This window comes from Bufo gargarizans, chromosome 8 (assembly GCF_014858855.1).
Source record: "Bufo gargarizans isolate SCDJY-AF-19 chromosome 8, ASM1485885v1, whole genome shotgun sequence".
Taxonomy (NCBI): Eukaryota; Metazoa; Chordata; class Amphibia; order Anura; family Bufonidae; genus Bufo; species Bufo gargarizans.
The window spans coordinates 180,309,595-180,332,802 of NC_058087.1; the positions used below are offsets into that span (position 1 = coordinate 180,309,595).

At 48.2% G+C, this 23,208-nt stretch overlaps 2 protein-coding genes, 1 long non-coding RNA gene and 2 other non-coding genes across 11 annotated transcripts in view; 4 read left to right on the forward strand and 1 right to left on the reverse strand.

The window, feature by feature from the left end:
- TRAF7 (TNF receptor associated factor 7) overlaps positions 1-17,664 on the reverse strand; it is a 34,911-nt gene extending 17,247 nt beyond the window's left edge. For 2 of the 7 annotated variants that reach the window (XM_044304963.1, XM_044304958.1), the window contains exon 1: positions 4,431-4,567. The gene's annotated coding sequence lies outside the window, so the exon portion shown is untranslated. Of the gene's footprint in view, positions 1-4,430; positions 4,758-17,562 lie in introns of those variants that run through there. The other 5 variants (XM_044304956.1, XM_044304960.1, XM_044304964.1 and 2 more) reach the window with 5 other exon arrangements.
- On the forward strand, positions 12,463-17,349 carry LOC122945498 (proline-rich extensin-like protein EPR1). Its single transcript, XM_044304562.1, has 2 exons — positions 12,463-12,554; positions 15,453-17,349. The coding sequence occupies exons 1-2, from the start codon at positions 12,463-12,465 to the stop codon at positions 17,347-17,349; spliced, it is 1,989 nt and encodes a 662-aa protein (XP_044160497.1).
- Positions 17,665-17,920: 256 nt separating the features above from the next.
- Positions 17,921-23,208, forward strand: part of LOC122944987 — a 14,521-nt gene continuing 9,233 nt past the window's right edge. Inside the window, exons 1-5 of the long non-coding RNA XR_006391075.1 lie at positions 17,921-18,001; positions 18,420-18,480; positions 18,679-18,751; positions 21,572-21,632; positions 21,831-21,903. This is a non-coding gene — a long non-coding RNA (uncharacterized LOC122944987). The remainder of the gene's footprint in view (positions 18,002-18,419; positions 18,481-18,678; positions 18,752-21,571; positions 21,633-21,830; positions 21,904-23,208) is intronic.
- On the forward strand, positions 18,528-18,610 carry LOC122945899. The gene has a single exon (XR_006391169.1). It is a non-coding gene; the product is annotated as a small nucleolar RNA SNORD60 (small nucleolar RNA).
- LOC122945900 lies at positions 21,680-21,762 on the forward strand. Its single transcript, XR_006391170.1, has one exon. It is a non-coding gene; the product is annotated as a small nucleolar RNA SNORD60 (small nucleolar RNA).

A 23,208-nucleotide genomic window follows, 5' to 3' on the forward strand; every position in this document is an offset into this window, starting at 1 on the left:
TCTGCTTATAATCTACGCAGGAAAGGCTGTAGCTGCAGGAGGCTCTGGAGGGTCGTATAGCGGCGAGGCGCACGAGATCCGCTCTATACATTCCCACAGCTTGTTCCTATTAGACGCTGTTGGAAAGTTCTTATGTGGAAACAGCAGTAAAAACAAAGACTGTTTCCAAGACACGACCCCGGGCCGTCCCAACCGTTAATGCAGAGTGTTTTCTCACACACCATACAACTCACAGAGGGGCTGCTGATATCTCTTAAAGGGCATCTGTCAGCAGTTTTGTACCTGACACTGGCTGACCTGTTACATGTGCACTTGGCAGCTGAAGGCATCTGTGTTGGTCCCATGTTCATATGTGCTCACATTGCCGAGAAAATTATGTTTTAATATATGCAAGTTAGCCTCTAGGAGCAACGGGGGCGTTACCATTACACCTAGAAGCTCAGCTCTCTTTGCAACTGCCACGCCCTCTCCACTTTGATTGACAGGGCCAGGTGTGATATCGTTTTTACTGCCTGGCCCTGTCAAAAAGCAGAGGATGTGGCAGTTGCAGAGAGAGCAGAGCCTCTAGGTGTAATGGCAACGCCCCCGTTGCTCCTAGAGACTCATTTGCATATATTAAAACATAATTTTTCTCAGCAGTGCGGACACATATGAACATGAGACCAACACGGATGCTGCAGCTGCCAAGTGCACATGTAACGGGTCAGCCAGTGTCATAGGTACAAAACTGCTGACAGATGCCCTTTAAAGGAGGAACACTAAACCCAAAGCGATCCTTATGGTCCATGCACAGGACAAAGCTGGGCGAGCGGAGCCTGTATGACAGGATACAGCTACTTATTACAGACCCATCAGCAGTCTGTGTGCCGCCATATGGTGCTTTCTGCATAACACCTGATGCACGTGTATACCGGGTCCTTATTACTAGCATATAGAGGACTGAGGCTCTCCTCTATGGGCTCATCCTCAGCTTTTCCGGGCAAACTACTGATTGTTTTCCCATCGTACGTCATTTCTTGCAGAAATTTTCTGTTCCATGTGAACGGGGTTACCAAAAAGCCCATTGACATCCACGAGGGGAACACTGAGGTCCGACCTGACACTTCGGCATGGAGTCCAGACTGCAATCTGACAGTCAAATCCAACATGTGAAAACAGGGCCTAACCCTAAGTTCACACCTGAGCGTTTTACAGCGCGTTCCTACGCGCTGTAAAACGCTCAACAAGGAGAAACCAATGCTTCCCTATGGGAATGGTTCTCACCTGGGCGTTTTACAGCGCGTACGATCGCGCTGTAAAACGCCCGACGCTCAAACAAGTTCTTGAGCTTTTTTTGGGGCGTTTGTCGCGCGTTCCCGCACATAGATATTCGGGAACGCGCGACAATGTGTGCACGCCTGTCTCTGTATGCACGATTGTAAACGCCCGTACAATCGCGCATACAGAGCGCTCGTTTCAGAACGCTCAGGTCTGAACCCCCTGTAAAGGTGCACAGACAGTGACGGTATATCCACAGGATACGTCATATGTCCTAGATGCCACAGTCAGGCGAGCACGGCCACCGACCCACTGTAACAGGGATCAGGGGTCCGGTATCCCAGAGGGGCGGGGCTGAGCCCCCCCAATTACCCTGCATGTTTTTCCTGTAATCCTGCACAGATCGTTCTGTGCCGCCCTGTGGATGATGAGAGTTGCTGACAGTCCTGAGTCCCGGCCAAGGTCCGAGGGGTCAGTTATGTCCATTACCTGCTGGAGGAGGAATCTGTGCAATGTGAACACGTGACACGGCTACGATAAACAGGAGCAGAAATTACCGACTGCCCGTCTGAAAACCTAATGCAAAAATAACATGCACGGCCACAAAACAGGTCAGTCCAGCCATTTACTGTGCTGCCCCCACCAATACACTGACAGGTAAGAGCCCCAAAACCTGAGCATGGGGGGAGGTCTATATACACCTGCTGTATACCTCCCTGACCCTCCATGTCTGTACACGTGCTGCATACATGACCCCTGCATTCAACCTGTCTACAGAGCGGCCTAAAATGTAGAAGATAGACAGATATTAGATAAATAATATAGATAGATGATTATAAGATAGCTAATACATTGTGAGAAGATAGATATAGTGCCTTGCAAAAGTATTCACCCCCTTGACTTTTTTCGGATTTTGTTACATTACTGCCTTAAGTTCAATGTTTTGTTAATCTGAATTTTATGTGATGGATCAGAACACAATAGTCCAAGTCGGGGAAGTGAAATAAGAAAAATATATAAATAAAACTATTGTTTAGAAACAGAAAACTGCCATGTGCGTATGTATTCACCCCCTTTGTTAGGAAGCCCATAAACAGCTCTGGTGCAACCAATTACCTTCAAAAGTCACATAATTAGTGACATGATGTCACCTGTGTGCAATCTACGTGTCACAGGATCTGTCATTACATATACACACCAGAGGCTGCAGCACCGAAGCAAGAGGCATCACTGACCAAACACTGCCATGAAGACCAGGGAACTCTCCAAACAAGTAAGGGACAATGTTGTGGAGAAGTACAAGTCAGGGTTAGGTTATAAAATAAGATATCCAAATCTTTGATGATCCCCAGGAGCACCATCAAATCTATCATAACCAAATGGAAAGAACATGACACAACAGCAAACCTGCCAAGAGACGGATGCCAACCAAAACAGGGCAAGGAGGGCATTAATCAGAGAGGCAGCGCAGAGACCTAAGGTAACCCTGGAGGAGCTGCAGAGTTCCACAGCAGAGACTGGAGGATCTGTACATAGGACGACAATAAGCCGTACGCTCCATAGAGTTGGGCTTTATGGCAGAGCGGCCAGAAGAAAGCCATTACTTACAGCTAAAAACAAAAAGGCGCGTTGTGAGTTTGTGAAAAGCCATGTGGGAGACTCCCAAAATGTATGGAGGAAGGTGCGCCGGTCTGGTGAGACTAAAATAGAAATTTTTGGCCATTAAAGAAAACGCTATGTCTGGCGCAAACCCAACACATCACATCACCCAAAGAACGCCATCCCCACAGTGAGACCTGGTGGTGCAGCATCATACTGGGGGGGCTGGGAAACTGGTCAGAATGGAGGGAAAGATGGATGGTGCTAAATACAGGGATATTCCTGAGCAGAACCTGTCCCACTCTGTGCGTGATGTGAGGCTCGGACGGAGGTTCTGCTTCCAGCAGGACAATGACCCCAAACACACGGCTAACGCAACACTTGACTGGTTTAACTGGAAACATGTAAATGTGTTGGAATGGCCGAGTCACAGCCCAGATCTCCATCCAATAGAAGATCTGTGGTCAGACTTAAAGATTGCTGTTCACAAGCGCAAACATCCGACCTGAAGGCGCTGGAGCAGTTCTCAAGGAGGAATGGGCAAAAATCCCAGCGGTAAGATGTGGGAAGCTCATAGAGACTAAAGGCTACTTTCACACTTGCGTTCAGAGCGGATCCGTCTGGGGTCTGCACAGACGGATCCGCTCATATAATGCAGACGATGGGATCCATTCAGAACGGATCAGTCTGCATTATATTTCAGAAAAAATTCTAAGTGTGAAAGTTAGTCAGACGGATCCGTCCAGACTTTACATTGAAAGTCAATGGGGGACGGATCTGTTTGAAATTGCACCATATTGTGTCAATGTCAAACGGATCCGTCCCCATTGACTTACATTGTAAGTCTGGACGGATCCGTTTGGCTCCGCACGGCCAGGCGGACACCCGAACGCTGCAAGGTGCGTTCGGGTGTCCGCCTGCTGAGCGGAGCGGAGGCCAAACGCTGCCAGACTGATGCATTCTGAGCGGATCCGCGTCCATTCAGACTGCATCAGGGCTGGACGGAAGCGTTCGGGGCCGCTTGTGAGCCCCTTCAAACGGAACTCACAAGCGGACACCCGAACGCAAGTGTGAAAGTAGCCTTATACAAAGTGACTTGGAGCCGTGATTGCCCCAAAAGGGGCTGTACAAAGTATTGACTTGGGGGGGTGAATAGTTATGCACATTTTCTGTTATTTTGTCCCATTTGTTGTTTGCTTCACAATAAAAAACAAACAAACATCTTCACAGCTGTCGGCAAGTTCTGTAAATTACATGAGGCAAATCCTCCAACAATCCATGTTAATTCCAGGTTGTGAGGCACCAAAATACGAAAAAAGTCAAGAGGGGGGGGGGGGGTGAATACTTTTGCAAGGCACTGTAGACAGGACTGAGGACATGCAAGTTCTATACAAGGTACAGCACAGACAGAACATGTTTTCCTGTCGAACATCACAACATTCAGGGGTGAAAAAAAAAAAAAAGCACAAAAACTGTGATATTTAAAACAACCCCACCCCCCGCTTCCAATAAAAGTGCCCCCTTAGGTTAAGGCATGTATGAAGGATAGGGACTCGGGATAAGAAGTCGTGTACCTTGCAGGACACATGCAGCCCGCACAGTTGTGTCCAGCACTGCTACATCTGCTGGGGGGCTACCCCTGGTCTCCCCAGCCCCCCACCGCAGAGTCGCAGCCTCCGTACCTTGTCCTGCAGCCAGAGCCGAGCCCAGGAAGTTCCTCCTGATGGAAGATTGCACAAGCGTCCCCAGTCTCTGTGAGAGTGTACGTGAGTGCGAGCGCTGAGCGTGCAGCAGGGAGTGATGTAAACACAAAGGCATGTCCAGCAGTGGGCGACGCAAGAGTGGAAAATCCCTGGCAGGAGCCGCCGAGCTCTGCGCGCCGCAATGTACTGGCGAGCGGGACGGGAAGCTGGCAGAGTACGGGGCCCATACAAGCTGGCTGGACGACCCCTACACAGACACTAATAATAAAACCTTGCTGCTCAGTCTGCACAGTACTCCACCCATCAGAGCAGCAGTTTGTGCTCCAGAGCTGCTCTCCCTAAGGCTGGGTTCACACGGGCGTGTCCGAATGCGTCCCGGTGTATTGCGGCAAACCCGCACGATTAGGTACGCAATTGCAGTCAGTTTTGACTGCGATTGCGTTCCGATGTTCAGTTTTTATCGCGCGGGTGCAATGTGTTTTGCACGCGTGTGATAAAATACCGACTGTGGTCCCAGACCCGAACTTCTTCACAGAAGTTCAGGTTTGGGAACTACGCGATCAAGGGGAGAAAGGGAGTTCATTTTATTTTATTTTTTTAACCCTCAATTGATCACCTACTAAGCATTCTGTATTCAGAATGCTATTATTTTCCCTTATAACCATGTTATAAGGGAAAATAATACAGTGAATAGACTGTCACCTAGCAACCATGCGTGAAAATCGCACCGCATCCGCACTTGCTTGCAGATGCTATGCGATTTTCACTCAGCCCCATTCACTTCTATGGGGCCTGCGTTACGTGATAAACGCACAATATAGAGCATGCTGCAATTTTCACGCAACGCATAAGTGATGTGTGAAAAATCACAGCTCATGTGCACAGCCCCATAGAAATGAATGGGTCCGGATTCAGTGCGGGTGCAATGCGTTCACCTCCCGCATTGCACCCACGCGGAAATCTCGCCCGTGTGAACACAGCCTTAACTGAAGACAGAAAGCTGCCCCCGGAGTCAATCACTTTGGACACAATGAAGAAGAACGCAAATACAGTACAGACCAAAAGTTTGGACACCTTCTCATTCAAAGAGTTTTCTTTATTTTCATGACTATGAAAATTGTAGATTCACACTGAAGGCGTCAAAACTATGAATTAACACATGTGGAATTATATACATAACAAAGAAGTGTGAAACAACTGAAAATATGTCATATTCTAGGTTCTTCAAAGTAGCCACCTTTTGCTTTGATTACTGCTTTGCACACTCTTGGCATTCTCTTGATGAGCTTCAAGAGGTAGTCACCTGAAATGGTCTTCCAACAGTCTTGAAGGAGTTCCCAGAGATGCTTAGCACTTGTTGGCCCTTTTGCCTTCACTCTGCGGTCCAGCTCACCCCAAACCATCTCGATTGGGTTCAGGTCCGGTGACTGTGGAGGCCAGGTCATCTGGCGCAGCACCCCATCACTGTCCTTCATGGTCAAATAGCCCTTACACAGCCTGGAGGTGTGTTTGGGGTCATTGTCCTGTTGAAAAATAAATGATGGTCCAACTAAACGCAAACCGGATGGAATAGCATGCCGCTGCAAGATGCTGTGGTAGCCATGCTGGTTCAGTATGCCTTCAATTTTGAATAAATCCCCAACAGTGTCACCAGCAAAGCACCCCCACACCATCACACCTCCTCCTCCATGCTTCACGGTGGGAACCAGGCATGTAGAGTCCATCCTTTTCTGCGTCGCACAAAGACACGGTGGTTGGAACCAAAGATCTCAAATTTGGACTCAGACCAAAGCACAGATTTCCACTGGTCTAATGTCCATTCCTTGTGTTCTTTAGCCCAAACAAGTCTCTTCTGCTTGTTGCCTGTCCTTAGCACCGGTTTCCTAGCAGATATTCTACCATGAAGGCCTGATTCACACAGTCTCCTCTTAACAGTTGTTCTAGAGATGTGTCTGCTGCTAGAACTCTGTGTGGCATTGACCTGGTCTCTAATCTGAGCTGCTGTTAACCTGCGATTTCTGAGGCTGGTGACTCGGATGAACTTATCCTCCGCAGCAGAGGTGACTCTTGGTCTTCCTTTCCTGGGGCGCTCCGCATGTGAGCCAGTTTCTTTGTAGCGCTTGATGGTTTTTGTGACTGCACTTGGGGACACTTTCAAAGTTTTTCCAATTTTTCGGACTGACTGACCTTCATCTCTTAAAGTAATTATGGCCACTCGTTTTTCTTTACTTAGCTGCTTTTTTCTTGCCATAATACAAATTCTAACAGTCTATTCAGTAGGACTATCAGCTGTGTATCCACCTGACTTCTCCACAACGCAACTGATGGTCCCAACCCCATTTATAAGGCAAGAAATCCCACTTATTAAACCTGACAGGGCACACCTGTGAAGTGAAAACCATTTCAGGTGACTACCTCTTGAAGCTCATCAAGAGAATGCCAAGAGTGTGCAAAGCAGTAATCAAAGCAAAAGATGGCTACTTTGAAGAACCTAGAATATGACATATTTTCAGTTGTTTCACACTTTTTTGTTATGTATATAATTCCACATGTGTTACTTCATAGTTTTGATGCCTTCAGTGTGAATCTACAATTGTCATAGTCATGAAAATTAAGAAAAATCTTTGAATGAGAAGGTGTGTCCAAACTTGGTCTGTACTGTACATGTCAGGTGTATGAAACTCCTAGGGCCCCCCCACCCCCCTGAGAACAACCACACGACAGCCCACAAGCAGCCGCACAGGCTCCTCCTCTCAACGTGTTTCCATTGACTTCAATGATAGGAGAGATCAGGCTATCATAAGACAGGGCATACCAATAATCTTAAAGGGATTCTCCTGTTGTGCATAAATAAAGTTTATTGAAATAAAATCAAGGACTGTACAATCCGTGCATAATTTTTTTTAATTTTATTTAATTAAACTTTATTGATACAAAAACCAAATTACATACCGGTAATTCCCTTTTCATGAATCCTCCATGACGGCATACCATGAGAGATGACCCGCCTCCAACCAGGTAGGGACAGGAAGTATAAGTTTGACTCTCCTCCGGCTCCTCCTCAGTGTCTTTCTGGATCGACAGCCTAGAGAGTGTTCTTTCGAATCTTTTTTTTTTTTTTTTTTTTGCACACCATCACACACACACCATCACCTATGTGTAGGCCTATCATAATCTTATGAACGTCTATATTTACATATACCTCTTTTTTTTTTTTTTTTTTTTTTTTTTTTTTTTTAGGGTGGGAAACCCCTATGCCGTCATGGAGGATTCATGAAAAGGGAATTACCGGTATGTAATTTGGTTTTTCCCTTTCATCCTCCATGACGGCATACCATGAGATATAACATATTAACAATTTTAGGGGGGGATTATAGCTTGAAGGACTTTCCTCCCAAAGGCTAGATCCTGACCTGCCTTAACATTGATTCTATAATGTTTAATAAAAGTATTAGGGCTAGACCAGGTGGCTGCCCTACAAATTTGCTCTAATGAAGCGTTTGCCCTCTCTGCCCAAGAGGCCGAAACCGATCTCGTAGAATGAGCTGTAAAGGCTTCAGGAGGTGATTTCCCTAGCGCTTTATACGAATCTGAGATCGCCGTCTTAATCCATCTTGAAATGGTATTTTTTGTCGCTCTCTGCCCTTTGTTTAAGCCAAGAAACTGAACAAACAAGGACTCCGTCTTTCTGAAAACCTTCGTGGCCTCTAAATATATAAGCACTGCTCTCCGCACGTCCAATTTATGAAACTTCTCCTCCCCTTCTGTTTTCGGGTCGTCGCAAAACGAGGGAACCAATATCTCTTCTTGCCTGTGAAAATTAGACACAACTTTGGGAAGGAAGGAGTTGTCTAACTTAAACGTAATTCTATCTGCAGAGATAACACAGAAAGGTTCATTAATTTTCAGGGCCTGGATTTCACTAACCCTGCGGGCTGATGTAATTGCTACTAAGAACAGGGTTTTAAGTGTTATATATTTTATAGAGACAGATTATAAAGGTTCAAAGGGGCTTTCTGTTAAACCTGATAGAACTAAATTAAGATCCCATGGTGGAGTCATAGCTTTCAATGAAGGTCTCAGTCTATCTGCCCCTTTAAGGAATCTGACAACCCAAGAATGATTTGCAATTTTTTCATCAAAAACTGCACTAAGGGCTGATACGTGAACCCTCAAAGTATTGGGACGAAGACCTTTCTCCAGCCCAGACTGTAAGAAACCTAGAATTGAAAGGACCGAAAATTTTTCAGGGGATACTTTTTCTTTTACACACCATGTATTAAAGGTTCTCCAAACCTTATTATAGATCTTAGAGGTTGTCTCCTTTCTACTGGCCGACATAGTATTGATGACGGGATCTGTCAAGCCTTTAGCTTTTAAGATCAACCTTTCAGGTTCCAAGCTGCCAAATGTAGCTTTTCCACCTCGGGATGGAGAAGGGGACCCTGCGACAACAAATCCTGATCCCAAGGAAGGATCCATGGACTTTGGATTGACATGACCTTCAAAAGAGGAAACCATGATTTTTTGGGCCATAAGGGAGCTATCAAAATAACATGGGCTTTGTCTTGCCTTATCTTCTTTATCACCCGAGACACTAGTTGTAGGGGGGGGGGAAGGCATAAGCTAGATGGAACCTCCATTTTATTGAAAAGGCATCTATGCCTTCGCTTTTGTCTCTTGGATTGAGGGAGAAGAAACGGTCTACTTTTGCGTTTGTGGCTGAAGCAAAGAGGTCTATTTGGGGAACTCCCCACTTTTGGGTTATTTGGAGAAAAACTTCTTCCTTCAGACTCCACTCTGTTTGATATATCTTGACCCTGATTAGGAAGTCTGCTTTCACATTTAAGCTTCCTTTTAAATGGACCGCTGAAAGGGATCTTATATTTCCTTCTGCCCAGGAAAAAATCTTTTCTGTTATTTGACTCAGACATAGGCTTCTTGTTCCGCCTTGATGGTTTAAATACGCTACCACTGTGGTGTTGTCTGATCTTATTTGGACATCCTTTCCCTCTATGTCTTGACTCGCCACTTTTATGGCCTCCCAAACTGCCATCAATTCTTTTTGGTTTGAGGACCAAGTTTTCTGGTGGTTTACCCAGGCCCCCTGGAAATAGTGATGAGAGTAATGCGCTCCCCACCCCCAAGGACTTGCATCTGTAGTGATGAAAACCTGCTCCTCCGTATTCCACGGAATTCCCTGGCGTAGGTGGCTTACTTGCTTCCACCACTGAAGACTCTGATTCACCGAAACAGGAACCAGAACTGTCTGTTCCAGAGAGCCCTGGCTTCTGTCCCAGCAGGCCAGCGTCCACTGCTGTAGAATTCGAGAGTGGAACTGAGCCCACTTTACTGCAGGGATGCAAGAAGTCAGGGTCCCTTGTAGTCTCATGGCTTCTCGTATCGAACAGGATGGATGACTCTGAAACCGTGAGACCTTTTCTACCACTCCAGAGACTTTTTGTTCTGTAAGAGACGTTTGACGAGTGGTGTCCAGGGAGAGGCCCAGGAAAACTATTTCCTGGGACGGGATTGGCTTTGATTTTTCCCAATTTATTAGCCATCCCGCCAGATACAGCGTCTGGCAGGTCACAAAGAGATTGTTCTCTAGTGACTGTTTTGACTCGCCTACTATCAGTAGGTCGTCTAAATACGGAATAATCAAGATATTCCTCCTTCTCAGGTGGGCCACTAGTTCCAGCATCACCTTTGTGAAGACCCTGGGGGCCGATGTTATCCCAAAAGGTAATACCTGGAATTGAAAATGGAACAGAACTTTCCCCAAATAAACCGCTATCCGCAGGAACTTTTGGGACTGTTTGCATACCGGAATGTGGTAGTATGCGTCTCTTAAGTCTAGGGAGGCTAAAAAGTCCCCCTTTTTCAGCAGATTCACGGTTGATCTTATTGTCTCCATTTTGAATTTGTTGTACTGTATGAATCTGTTTAAGTTTTTTAGGTTTATTATTAACCGAAATTTCCCGTCTGGTTTTTTTACTAGAAAAACGGTTGAATAATATCCCTGACCTTTTTGAGAATAGGGAACCGGAATTATGGCCCTTTGAGCCAGAAGCTTCCGAATCCCTTCCTCCAGATTTGTTTGGAGAACAGTTGTCTTTTGAATAGGAGTTACCCTGAAAATATTTGAGGGAGGAGGAAGACGGAAAACTATTTTGTAGCCTTCCGAGATCGTATTTAAGACCCAAGGGTTTGTTGTAATTTTTTCCCAATAGTTTAAAAAACAACTTAGTCTCCCTCCTACCTGAGCACTGGCGTCATTGCTTTGACGGTTCCGTATTCTTTGAAGAAAATAGGTACCCTCTACTCTTCTGGTTTCTTCCCCTTGACCAGCCTGAGTCCCTGTTAGTTTTCTTTGCTTGAAAGGGGGTCCCTTTTTTAACTCTCCGAAAGGGAAATTTCCTCTTCCCGGAATCTCTGGGAAAAGTCTTTTTAGAATCGGAAGCCTTTTCTAGGATGGACTCTAAATCCTCCCCAAACAATAGATTACCATGAAAAGGTAAGGTACATAATTTTAATTTTGAACTGACCTCACCTGACCAGGATTTTAACCAGAGGGACCTTCTTGCCACGACCGCTAACCCAGATGCCTTAGCAGCTATCCTGACAGATTCCGCAGTGGCATCAGATAGGAAATCCACCGCTTTGATTAGGAGCGGAAAGGAATCTTTAAGATCACCGTATGTACTACCGCCTTTCAATAGGGATTCTAACTGTGTGAGCCATTTTTTTAATGATCTGGATACTGAGGTTGCCGCTAGGTTTGGTTTGAACAGGGCAGCACAAGCTTCCCATGTTTTTTTAAGAGTCTGATCTGTCTTTTTATCCATGGGGTCCCTTAATGACCCCATGTCTTCAAATGGTAAGGCGTTAGGACCCTTCACTAATTTAGACAGAGAAACATCTATCTTAGGGCAGGTGGTTAACAAGGCTTCGTCTTCGCTAGAAAAGGGGAGACGTCGCCTTATTGTCCTAGGAATGAATAGTTTCCTATCCGGGGACCTCCATTCTCTTTTAATCAGATCGTGCATGTTTTTATGCACCGGAAAACCTCGGTTAGATCTCTGTTCCAAACCACTGAACATCTCGTCATGGACTGATCTGCAGATTTTTTCATCAGAAAGATCCATAGTGGCTCTAACTGCCTTAATTAATTCTCTGGTATCTTCTGATGAAAAAAGATAGTTTTTGAATTCGGAATCTGAACCAGAATCTTCAGACCCGAGTTCACCTGACTCTGAGTCCTCCTCCAATTCTGAATCAGATGCTTTTGTCGCTGGTCCCTGCGCTTGCTTGGAGCAGGAAGGAATTAATGAGGTATCTGACATAGCAGCCCTGATTTCTTCCCTAATTGTGTTTTTAAGTTCTTCTTTTAGGGACGGAACTAAATCCTTAGAAATGTTGTCAGTGCATTTTTTACACACTTTCCTATCAGAAGAATCAGAAAGTTTAATAGAACAGAGACTGCACTTTTTTGCCCTCTGACTAGATTTTGCTTTCTGAGCACTCTCTTTCTCGCTCTGCACACATACAGAAAGAAAGAAAATACATAAGGGTTAATCTAACAGAATATACTGCCTTTTACCCTTGTCCTGGTAAATTACTCACTAGTACGGATCCCTGAGTGTTCTCCATAATTTCACCTGGGTCCAGCATCTTTTTTAGGGAATCAAAGGTCACTGTTCCCCCTCTTTAAATAGTTTTTACCTCCAGACCTCAGATCAGAGGACGACTTCCGCCATAATCCTGTGCGTTTTTTGAATTTTCCCGCCGCCGCCGGCATGCGCTCCACCGCCCGGAAGTGCTCTCAGGCCCCAGTCCGGAAGTGAGCTGTGGAACGCATAACGCGCGTCCACTTCCGGTGACGACACTGTGAGCGCCGGCCATGCCGGATCGCAGTGTGGAGTATCGCACCGACCGGAGGGACTCCCTGAGTGTCCGGCCCCACATGGACCTGTCTGCCCGCACCAGCAGCAGGTAAGAGACAGGTCTTCCAGAGCCCGGCTTCCCCAATGGGGACCGGACCCTGCTGCCTCCTCACATGGCATCTTTCCTTCTTCTACTTCTTTCTTCATGGTCGGCGACCATAAGAGAAAACCCATCTCCTACCTGGAGGGACAGGAAGACACTGAGGAGGAGCCGGAGGAGAGTCAAACTTATACTTCCTGTCCCTACCTGGTTGGAGGCGGGTCATCTCTCATGGTATGCCGTCATGGAGGATGAAAGGGAAAACCAGAGATTCCATTAAATGTCAATTTGGAAGAGCCTCTCTTTACCACAGATTACTAAGGGCTCTTTCACACCTGCGTTCTTTTCTTCCGGCATAGAGTTCCGTCGTCGGGGCTCTATGCCGGAAGAATCCTGATCAGTTTTATCCTAATGCATTCTGAATGGAGAGAAATCCGTTCAGGATGCATCAGGATGTCTTCAGTTCCGGAACGGAGCGTTTTTTGGCCGGAGAAAATACCGCAGCATGCTGCGCTTTTTGCTCCGGCCAAAAATCCTGAACACTTGCCGCAAGGCCGGATCCGGAATTAATGCCCATTAAAAGGCATTGATCCGGACTTAAGCTAAACGTCGTTTCGGCGCATTGCCGGATCCGACGTTTAGCTTTTTTTGAATGGTTACCATGGCTGCCGGGACGCTAAAGTCCTGGCAGTCATGGTAAAGTGTAGTGGGGAGCGGGGAGCAGCATACTTACCGTCCGTGCGGCTCCCCGGGCGCTCCAGAGTGACATCAGGGCGAACCAAGCGCATGGATCACGTGATCGCATGGCACGTCATCCATGCGCATGGGGCACTCTGACGTCATTCTGAACCGCTCCCCCGCTCCCCACTACACTTTACCGCTCCCCCGCTCCTACTATGGCAACCAGGACTTTAATAGCGTCCTGGATGCCATAGTAACACAAAGCATTTTGAAGACGGATCAGTCTTCAAATGCTTTCAGTTCACTTGCGTTTTTCCGGATCCGGCGTGTAATTCCGGCAAGTGGAGTACACGCCGGATCCGGACAACGCAAGTGTGAAAGAGGCCTTAGGGTACCATACACTTCCCTGCAGTGGCCACTAGAGGGAAAAAGTAGTATTACATGCCGTCCATTCAAATGAATGGTTGATCTAGTGCAGGGATGCCCAACCTGTGGCTCTCCAGCTGTTGCAAAACTACAACTCCCAACATGCCCGAACAGCCTACAGCAGGGAATTGTGGGAGTTGTAGTTTTACAAGGGCTGGAGGGCCGCAGGTTGGGCATGACTGATCTAGTGCAGTGATATAAGGTGCCCACTCTAACTTATGGAGGGGGAATAGGACCGCACCAGGGACTTCTAGAACATATGGACTGGTGATAAATACACAAATCCTGGTGAAGCCACATAATATAAAGCATAAAATACGGAGAGAAAATCGATAGGAGCGCAGGCTGTAAACATGGAGTTTGAGGGGAGGTGTGTATTGTGAAGTTCTGCAGCAGCTGAGACAATTGTAGCTACTGAAAAACTACTTTTTAAAGGGAAGGTGAGCGCTAGATGCGTCAATGATTTGCACTAGAAAAACAACATTGCAAAAAGATAATCTCCGACGAGTAGAGATAAGCAGTGTCAATAGCGCCGCTGATCTCTGTATAATCTTCCGTTTCTGACATCACAAAGTCATGTCCGGTGATGTGTACGAGGCTCTGTTCACACCAGAGAGAGGACTGTGATATCCTGGAATTAAAGAACACTGCAACCTGAACAGAATGGAAGCGCCAGAGCCGTAATAACCTGTCCCCACTGGGCCGATTTATGGATCACAGGAGGAGCATTCCTGTGGATAAGGCTACATGCACATGACCGCGCCGTGTTTTGCGGTTCACAATTTGCGGAACTGGGAGCCCATTATAGAAATGCCTATTCCTGTCTGCAAAACGGACAAGAATAGGACATGTTCTATTTTGTGGGGCCACGGAATGGAGCAACGGATGCGGACAGCACACGGAGTCCTGTCCGCATCTTTTGCGGCCCCATTGAAGTTAATGGGTCCGCATCTCAGCCGCGATGCTGACCCAAACAACAGCCGTGTGCATGAGGTCTAAAGGGGGCATGATGGCTAATAAGAGAAGATTAGGGGTGTCCTCGGTGGGGGGGCAGTCCAGTGTTAGGCTAGGTTCACACCTGAGCGTTTTACAGCGCATACGAACGCGCTGTAAAATGCCCTACGCCCCAAGAAGTACAGAAGCTTCTTTGGGGCGTATTGTCGCGCGTATTGTGGCAGTTTTTCATTGGATGCCTCTGTGGTTAATCACACAAACGCCCCAAAAAACACCCGATAAAGACACCTGTAAAAAGCGCTTATCGAATACGCTCAGGTGTGAACCCAGCATCTACCAACTTAATAATGAAGAACAACCACAAAAAATACTTTACAACCCATCCAAAAAATATATAAGAATAATCGAGAAAATGTATCAGACATGAAGATCTGCAGCAAAACAACAAGACGCACGACTGCTGCAAAGGCAAGTTACTCCAGGCAACCAATCAGATCACAGCTGACATTTTTTGAGAGGCCTTTTAGAAAATGAAACCAGTGACCAATCACCAGTCCTCCCATCTCCACAGTCCTCCTGCTACCTCACCCATCACAATGTGGCCTTCACCTTTCACTTGCAGTCTCCCTGTAAGCCTTCCAGTCATTCCGTCACCTTTCACTTCTCCAGCCACCCTGTCATCCCTATAGTCCTCCTGTCACCTTCAGTCATCCCTGCTGTCACCTCCTCAGTCCTCCCCTCATCCCTCCTGTTACCCTCACCTTCCACCTCCAGTCCTCCTGTCATCCTTCCAGTCCTCCCCTCACCTTTCCAGTCCCCCTGTCACCCCTTCTTTCACCTTTCCAGCCCTCATCCCTCCAGTTACCCTCACCTTACAGCTCCAGTCCCCCTGTCATCCCGCCAGTCCATTTCATACCTCCAATTCCCCTGCCACCTCTCCAGCCCTCTCCTCATCTCTCCGGTCTTCCCTCCTGTTACATCTCCAGCCTTCTCCTCATCCCTCCCCTCATGTCTCCAGTCCTCCTATTACCTCTCTAACCCTCCTGTCACCTCTCCAGCCACCCCCTCATCCCTCCAGTCCTCCTGTCACCCTGTGGCCTCCACCTTCAGTCCTTCTAGCATCCCTGCTGTCACCTCTCCAGTCCTGCCCTCATCCCTGCAGTTACCCTCACCTTCCACCTCCAGTCCTCCCCTCATCCCTGCAGTTACCCTCACCTTCCACCTCCAGTTACCCTCACCTCATCCCTGCAGTTACCCTCACCTTCCACCTCCAGTTACCCTCACCTTCCACCTCCAGTCCTCCTCTCATCCCTGTAGTTACCTTCACCTTCCACCTCCAGTCCTCCCCTCATCCGTCCAGTTACCCTCACCTTCCACCTCCAGTCCTCCCCTCATCCCTGCAGTTACCCTCACCTTCCACCTCCAGTCCTCCCCTCATCCCTGCAGTTACCCTCACCTTCCACCTCCAGTCCTCCCCTCATCCCTGCAGTTACCCTCACCTTCCACCTCCAGTCCTCCCCTCATCCCTCCAGTTACCCTCACCTTCCACCTTCAATCCTCCCGTCATCCCTGCAGTTACCCTCACCTTGCACCTCCAGTCCTCCCCTCATCCCTGCAGTTACCCTCACCTTGCACCTCCAGTCCTCCCCTCATCCCTGCAGTTACCCTCACCTTCCACCTCCAGTCCTCCCCTCATCCCTGCAGTTACCCTCACCTTGCACCTCCAGTCCTCCCCTCATCCCTGCAGTTACCCCCACCTTCCACCTCCAGTCCTCCCCTCATCCCTCCAGTTACCCCCACCTTCCACCTCCAGTCCTCCCCTCATCCCTCCAGTTACCCCCACCTTCCACCTCCAGTCCTCCCCTCATCCCTCCAGTTACCCCCACCTTCCACCTCCAGTCCTCCCCTCATCCCTCCAGTTACCCCCACCTCCAGTCCTCCCCTCATCCCTCCAATTACCCCCACCTTCCACCTCCAGTCACCCCCACCTTCCACCTCCAGTCCTCCCCTCATCCCTGCAGTTACCCTCACCTTGCACCTCCAGTCCTCCCCTCATCTTCCACCTCCAGTCCTCCCCTCATCCCTCCAGTTACCCTCACCTTCCACCTCCAGTCCTCCCCTCATCCCTGCAGTTACCCTCACCTTCCCCCTCCAGTCCTCCTGTCATCCCTGCAGTTACCCTCACCTTCCCCCTCCAGTCCTCCTGTCATCCCTGCAGTTACCCTCACCTTCCCCCTCCAGTCCTCCTGTCATCCCTGCAGTTACCCTCACCTTGCACCTCCAGTCCTCCCCTCATCCCTGCAGTTACCCTCACCTTGCACCTCCAGTCCTCCCCTCATCCCTCCAGTTAACCTCACCTTGCACCTCCAATCCTCCGGTCATCCCTGCAGTTACCCTCACCTTGCACCTCCAATCCTCCTGTCATCCCTGCAGTTACCCTCACCTTGCACCTCCAATCCTCCTGTCATCCCTGCAGTTACCCTCACCTTGCACCTCCAGTCCTCCCCTCATCCTCCAGTTTCCCCCACCTCCAATCCTCCTGTCATCCCTGCAGTTACCCTCACCTTGCACCTCCAATCCTCCTGTCATCCCTGCAGTTACCCTCACCTTCCACCTCCAGTCCTCCCCTCATCCCTCCAGTTACCCTCACCTTCCCCCTCCAGTCCTCCTGTCATCCCTGCTGTCACCTCTCCAACCCTCCCCTCACCCTGTGGCCTCCACCTTCCACCTCTCCAGTGACTGATCTCCCCCCTTTCCTCCCCTCACACATTGCACACTCCTGCACCCTCACAATCACGATATGCACAGTGATGGTATCAGTACACAGCTCCCCCGCCATACTCGGTCACGACATGTCTGTCTCCTCAGGCCTCTCGTCACCACAGATACCAAGGTAACCCCCCAGGCCCCCCACAACCCCGCACCCCGACCACCGTCTCCTCCGTTACAAACTCACCAATCCGTAGACATGTTTTCCGGCTTCCACTAACAGCGCAGCAGCCCCTCCCCCTCAAACACACGGACACATTCCGGGAATTCCCATTCCACCATCAGCACTATGGGAATCGTAGTCCTTTTGGGGAGAAAACCGACTACCTTTCTCACAAGCTAAACTACAAATCCCGACAGCGTCTGCGACTCTCGCCACCAACCAATCATATGCTTGTTCTCTCATCAGCTGACTCCCTGCGTCAGCATAGGGGGCGAGGCAGCTGGTTTTAACCCTCTCCTACTTCAAATAAATTCCCAAAAATAAGAAACGCGTATCATTGGCTGAACCGTTATCACGTGCTCATGTGGACCAATAGGCGTGCAGCGGTCCGTCTCTATATAATTTGGGCACAGCGCAGTCGTCGGCCTTTTAGAGAGGGATGCCCGGTGGAGAGGCCGAGCGGGTGAGATGGTGGCGGAGGATTGTACTGTAATATTGGGGTCTGGCTGCTCTAACGTTAGTCTTCTGCACGTCTTGGAGTTGCGTGCAGTGCGATGTTTCATCCTTTTGACGCGCTTTGCTGCCTCTCCCAGAGTTGGCTCATACAGTGGTAGCTGCTGGCTTGGTGGTCTCAATGTGTATATAGTGCCCCCTAGTGATGGCTGAGGGGGTTACTGGATGCACGTGAACCCTCTTATGACTTGAATGGTCCAAACACTTTAACTCTGTGCATCCTTCAAGGGCGTCTCTACCTCTTGAGTGAATGTGGTCACAAGCTGACTCCACCGCAGTCTACAGTCTGGGGCGATCTCCGCCATATGTTGCCTGCACTGTATTGCATTCTTCCAGCCGCCTAAACCTGTTCTTTGTTTGCTTTGTAGGTGGAGCTTCCTTCCACCATGTGCCACGCTGTGGCGGTTCTATCGGACCCTCCCTGACAAGGTAATTTTGGGGGTTTCTCACTGATCCTCCTCACCTTGTCCTGCAGCTGCCTGGGATGTATCCTAAATTCTGACACCTCATATGAAACTGTGAAAGCAGCTTCTTGATTCTGCTCTTTGGGCTGAGGCACATGCGCAGTAAGAAATGTATAGGCCCTGAGGTCTGGATAAGCCATTAACCCATCCCTGTCCTTTACAGGTTCCTGGAGGACATGAGTAGCTCTTAATCCTAGTCTGCAGAAGACCGCCATACCACTGCTTGCTGGAAAGTGGTAAGTACTATATCTATGGTAGTGGCCAGCGGATGGTCTCCTCTCCTGACATCTTAGTAGCTTCTTCCCCATGTAGTAATTGTGGAGCCTCTATTCTTATGACTGTTGTGCTAGTCCTCTACTATTCCTTCTAGATGTTATGAATGAATGTCCAGATGGGTGTTACCAGTTGGGAGTGTCACTGACCCTGGCAGCACTGATCGGATAGTGTCACTGTGCAGGCGGCTCCATCTGGACTTTCATTGCTGACAATTCATAACTTCTTGCAGGAGGAATGGCACTACAGTCATGAAGATCCCCAATTGCATGGCAAGTAGTTACTAAAACGGACATGTCCGGAGATGTTACAGGTTCTCTTTAAGGAGCTTTCTCAAATTGGTTGCATGTGCATGCTGGAGTTGTAGTTTTGCAGCAGCTGGGGATGCTGTTTTAAGCAAACGCCTACAGCCTGCCTCTGTAAAATGCTTTCTGGCTTCCTGCTGCTCCAGTAGTCCTCACTGGCTCCCACATGTCTGGGCCCCAGACTGTGTAAATCAGGGGGCACGTCCTCTGCTGCAGCCAATAACTGGCTTCAGTGTTGATGTGCTGCTTGCGGCCACGTCACTACTGCAGCGCGCCATGTCACCATGCAGCACCAGATGTAAGCTGTCCAAGGACTGGAACATGGACATGCGGGGCGCAGCCTGGAGGACCAGAGGTGTGGGAAGCATGACTTGTGGAGGAAAGCTGCAGGGATTGGATTAAAAAATAATCTTTATTCCTGGAAAGCCTGTTTAAATACTGGGAAAGTGCATGATCATAACGACTCCATGGGGGCCTATGGATGTTTGCTAGGGCTTAGATGTTGCGTTTGTCACTTGTGCACTGCAGATGGTGTGAACATGGCCTTGAAGATGTGACACTACTAGCTGGTAATTCTTCAATATCCGGCCTCCTAATACAGTACCTATCGTGTAGTAGTAGAACTTACCTGGAGACCTGGCTGTAACATAATGGTTGTATCTGTGGCCGGCTGATACTAGACGGTAGCTGCAGGCCTGTTATCAGCAAACTGCAGATCTGCAAAACAAATACCGTCCTGTGCGTTTCGCTGACCACACATCGCTGGCACTGATAGAAAATGCTTATTGTCCAGGGCTGTGGAGTCAGAGGCAATTTTGGGTACCTGGAGTCGGCAAAAATGAACTGACTCCTACACCTACTAAATTTAAATTGGAATTATAAAAAAAGTTATTGTCCCAATTCACAAAGTTATAATTACTTCTCTATTGTAAGAATAAAGGCCAATGCATGCAGTGCGTCACGTTACCGCAAAACAAACACGTTAAGTGACCGTGAAGAAGCATGCTTTTCCTATACCTCACTATACGGCACGCAAGGCACAGTTAAGGAGCGGCAATACTTATACTTTCCATTGTGTTGTGTTCCGCTGTTACAGGGAACGCAACGCCCATGGTTTACCTAGCCTCTCACTGATAACGGATTAAGTAAATAGTTTTTTTGCAGGACTAGAGACACTTGTATAAGTGAAGGGAATGGATGGTCAATAGTTAAAGACAGAAGCTGTAAACCATTTGAAAAACTGCTGTCATTCAGCTAAGGCTATAAATACTTGTAAACTCAGATTGTTAGCTTATATGGGATTCTACTAGGGAAATCATGTTTTACAATAAATGCCTCTTCCTGAATCCCCCCACTGCCCGATCTTTAGCAGAAGATCCGCGCACAAAGGAGAAGGCAGCAGCTTCTGCCCAACTACCCCCTGCTATAAGAGATTAGGAGAACTTGGTGGAACAGCTGTATGTTGCCGCTTTCCTTCAAGGAATGTATAAAATACATTTGCATTATTAAATACAGAGGAGTCGGAAGTACCAAAAACGGAGGAGTCGGAGCATTTATCTACCGACTCCACAGCCCTCCTATTGTCTGCAGTTGTGGACAAGAACTTGGACATGTGGTTTGTTTTTTTGCTGAGCTGCAGAACCAGACGTATAGATGTTGACAGTACATGGCGCGCTGTCCGCAGCTTTTGTGGGCCCCATTGAAATGAATGGGTCTGCACAAATCCCGCAGAATTCCGGAACAGGTGTGGAATTGAACATGTGGCTGTTTGAATGAGCCCTAATCCTGAAGATACTCGACTAGGGCTGCAGTAAACCATTTTAGAAATGGAGTATTCTATTTATTTTTTATGATTGAGTATTCAATAAGAAAAAAATAAAATAGACTAGTTTCCTTTATAAAAACTCATCAGACCCAAACAGCCTTCATTCCCCCCCACCCCAGAGCCAGCAGCTCATGTGGACCAATAGGCGTGCAGCAGTCCATCTCTCTATTTTGGGACTAGTCGGCCTTTTTTTAGAGGGATGCCCGGTGGAGAGGCCGAGCGGGTGAGATGGTGGCGGAGCATTCTACTGTAATATTGGGGTCTGACTGTTCTAATGTTAGTCTTCTGCACGTCTTGGAGTTGCGTGCAGTGCGGTGTTTTATCCCTTTTGGCGCTCTTTGCTGCCTCTCCCAGAGTTGGCTCATACAGTGGTAGCTGCTTTGGTGGTCTCACTATGGGTATATAGTGCCCCCTAGTGATGGCTGAGGGGGTTACTGGATGCACGTGAACCCTCTTATGACTTGAATGGACCAAACACTTTAAATCTGTGCATCCTTCAAGGGCGTCTCTACCTCTTGAGTGAATGTGCTCCAGTATGGGGTCACAAGCTGACTCCACCGCAGTCTACAGTCTGGGGCGATCTCCGCCATATGTTGCCTGCACTGTATTGCATTCTTCCAGCTGCCTAAACCTGTTCTTTGTTTGCTTTGTAGGTGGAGCTTCCTTCCACCATGTGCCACGCTGTGGCGGTTCTATCGGACCCTCCCTGACGAGGTAATTTTGGGGGTTTCTCACTGATCCTCCTCCCCTTGTCCTGCAGCTGCCTGGGATGTATCCTAAATTCTGACACCTCATATGAAACTGTGAAAGCAGCTTCTTGATTCTGCTCTTTGGGCTGAGGCACATGCGCAGTAAGAAATGTGTAGGCACTGAGGTCTGGTTAAGCCATTAACCCATCCCTGTCCTTTACAGGTTCCTGGAGGACATGAGTAGCTCTTAATCCTAGTCTGCAGAAGACCGCCATACCACTGCTTGCTGGAAAGTGGTAAGTACTATATCTATGGTAGTGGCCAGAGGATGGTCTCCTCTCCTGACATCTTAGTAGCTTATTCCCCATGTAGTAATTCTGGAGCCTCTAGTCTTGACTGTTGTGCTAGTCCTCTACTATTCCTTCTAGATGTTATGAATGAATGTCCAGATGGGTGTTACCAGTTGGGAGTGTCACTGACCCTGGCAGCACTGATCGGATAGTGTCACTGTGCAGGCGGCTCCATCTGGACTTTCATTGCACATTGCTGACAATTCATAACTTCTTGCAGGAGGAATGGCACTACAGTCATGATGATCCCCAATCACATTGCAAGTAGTTACTAAAACGGACATGTCCAGAGACGTTACAGGTTCTCTTTAAGGAGCTTTCTCAAATTGGTTGCATGTGCATGCTGGGAGTTGTAGTTTTGCAGCAGCTGGGGATGCTGTTTTTAGCAAACGCCTACAGCCTGCCTCTGTAAAATACTTTCTTGCTTCCTGCTGCTCCAGTAGTCCTCACTGGCTCCCACATGTCTGGGCCCCAGACTGTACATCAGGGGGCACGTCCTCTGCTGCAGCCAATAACTGGCCTCAGTGTTGATGTGCTGCTTGTGGCCACGTCACTGCTGCAGCGCGGCATGTCACCATGCAGCACCAGATGTAAGCTGTCCAAGGACTGGAACATGGACATGCGGGGCTCAGCCTGGCGGACCAGAGCTGTGGGAAGCATGACTTGTGGAGGAAAGCTGCAGGGATTGGATTAAAAATAATCTTTATTCCTGGAAAGCCTGTTTAAATACTGGGATAGTGCATGATCATAACGACTCCATGGGGGCCTATGGATGTTTGCCGGAGCTTAGATGTTGCATTTGTCACTTGTGCACTGCAGATGGTGTGAACATGGCCTTGAAGATGTGACACTAACTACTAGCTGGTAATTCTTCAATATCCGGCCTCCTAATACAGTACCTATCATGTAGTAGTAGTAGAACTTAGGGCTCTTTCACACCTGCGTTCTTTTCTTCCGGCATAGAGTTCCGTCGTCGGGGCTCTATGCCAGAAGAATCCTGATCAGGATTATCCCAATGCATTCTGAATGGAGTGAAATCCGTTCAGGATGCATTAGGATGTCTTCAGAACGTTTTTTTTGGCCAGAGAAAATACCGCAGCATGCTGCGCTTTTTGCTCCGGCCAAAAATCCTGAAGACTTGCCGCAAGGCCGGATCCGGAATGAATGCCCATTGAAAGGCATTGATCCGGATCCGGCCTTAAGCTAAACGTCGTTTCGGCGCATTGCCGGATCCGACGTTTAGCTTTTTCT

Coding starts and splice junctions, on each gene's coding strand:
- LOC122945498 (XM_044304562.1), top strand. CDS start 12,463: ATGCCGGATCGCAGTGTGGAGTATCGCACCGACCGGAGGGACTCCCTG. Junction 12,555..15,452: donor TCTGCCCGCACCAGCAGCAG/GTAAGAGACAGG, acceptor TCACCTTTCCAG/CCCTCATCCCTCCAGTTACC.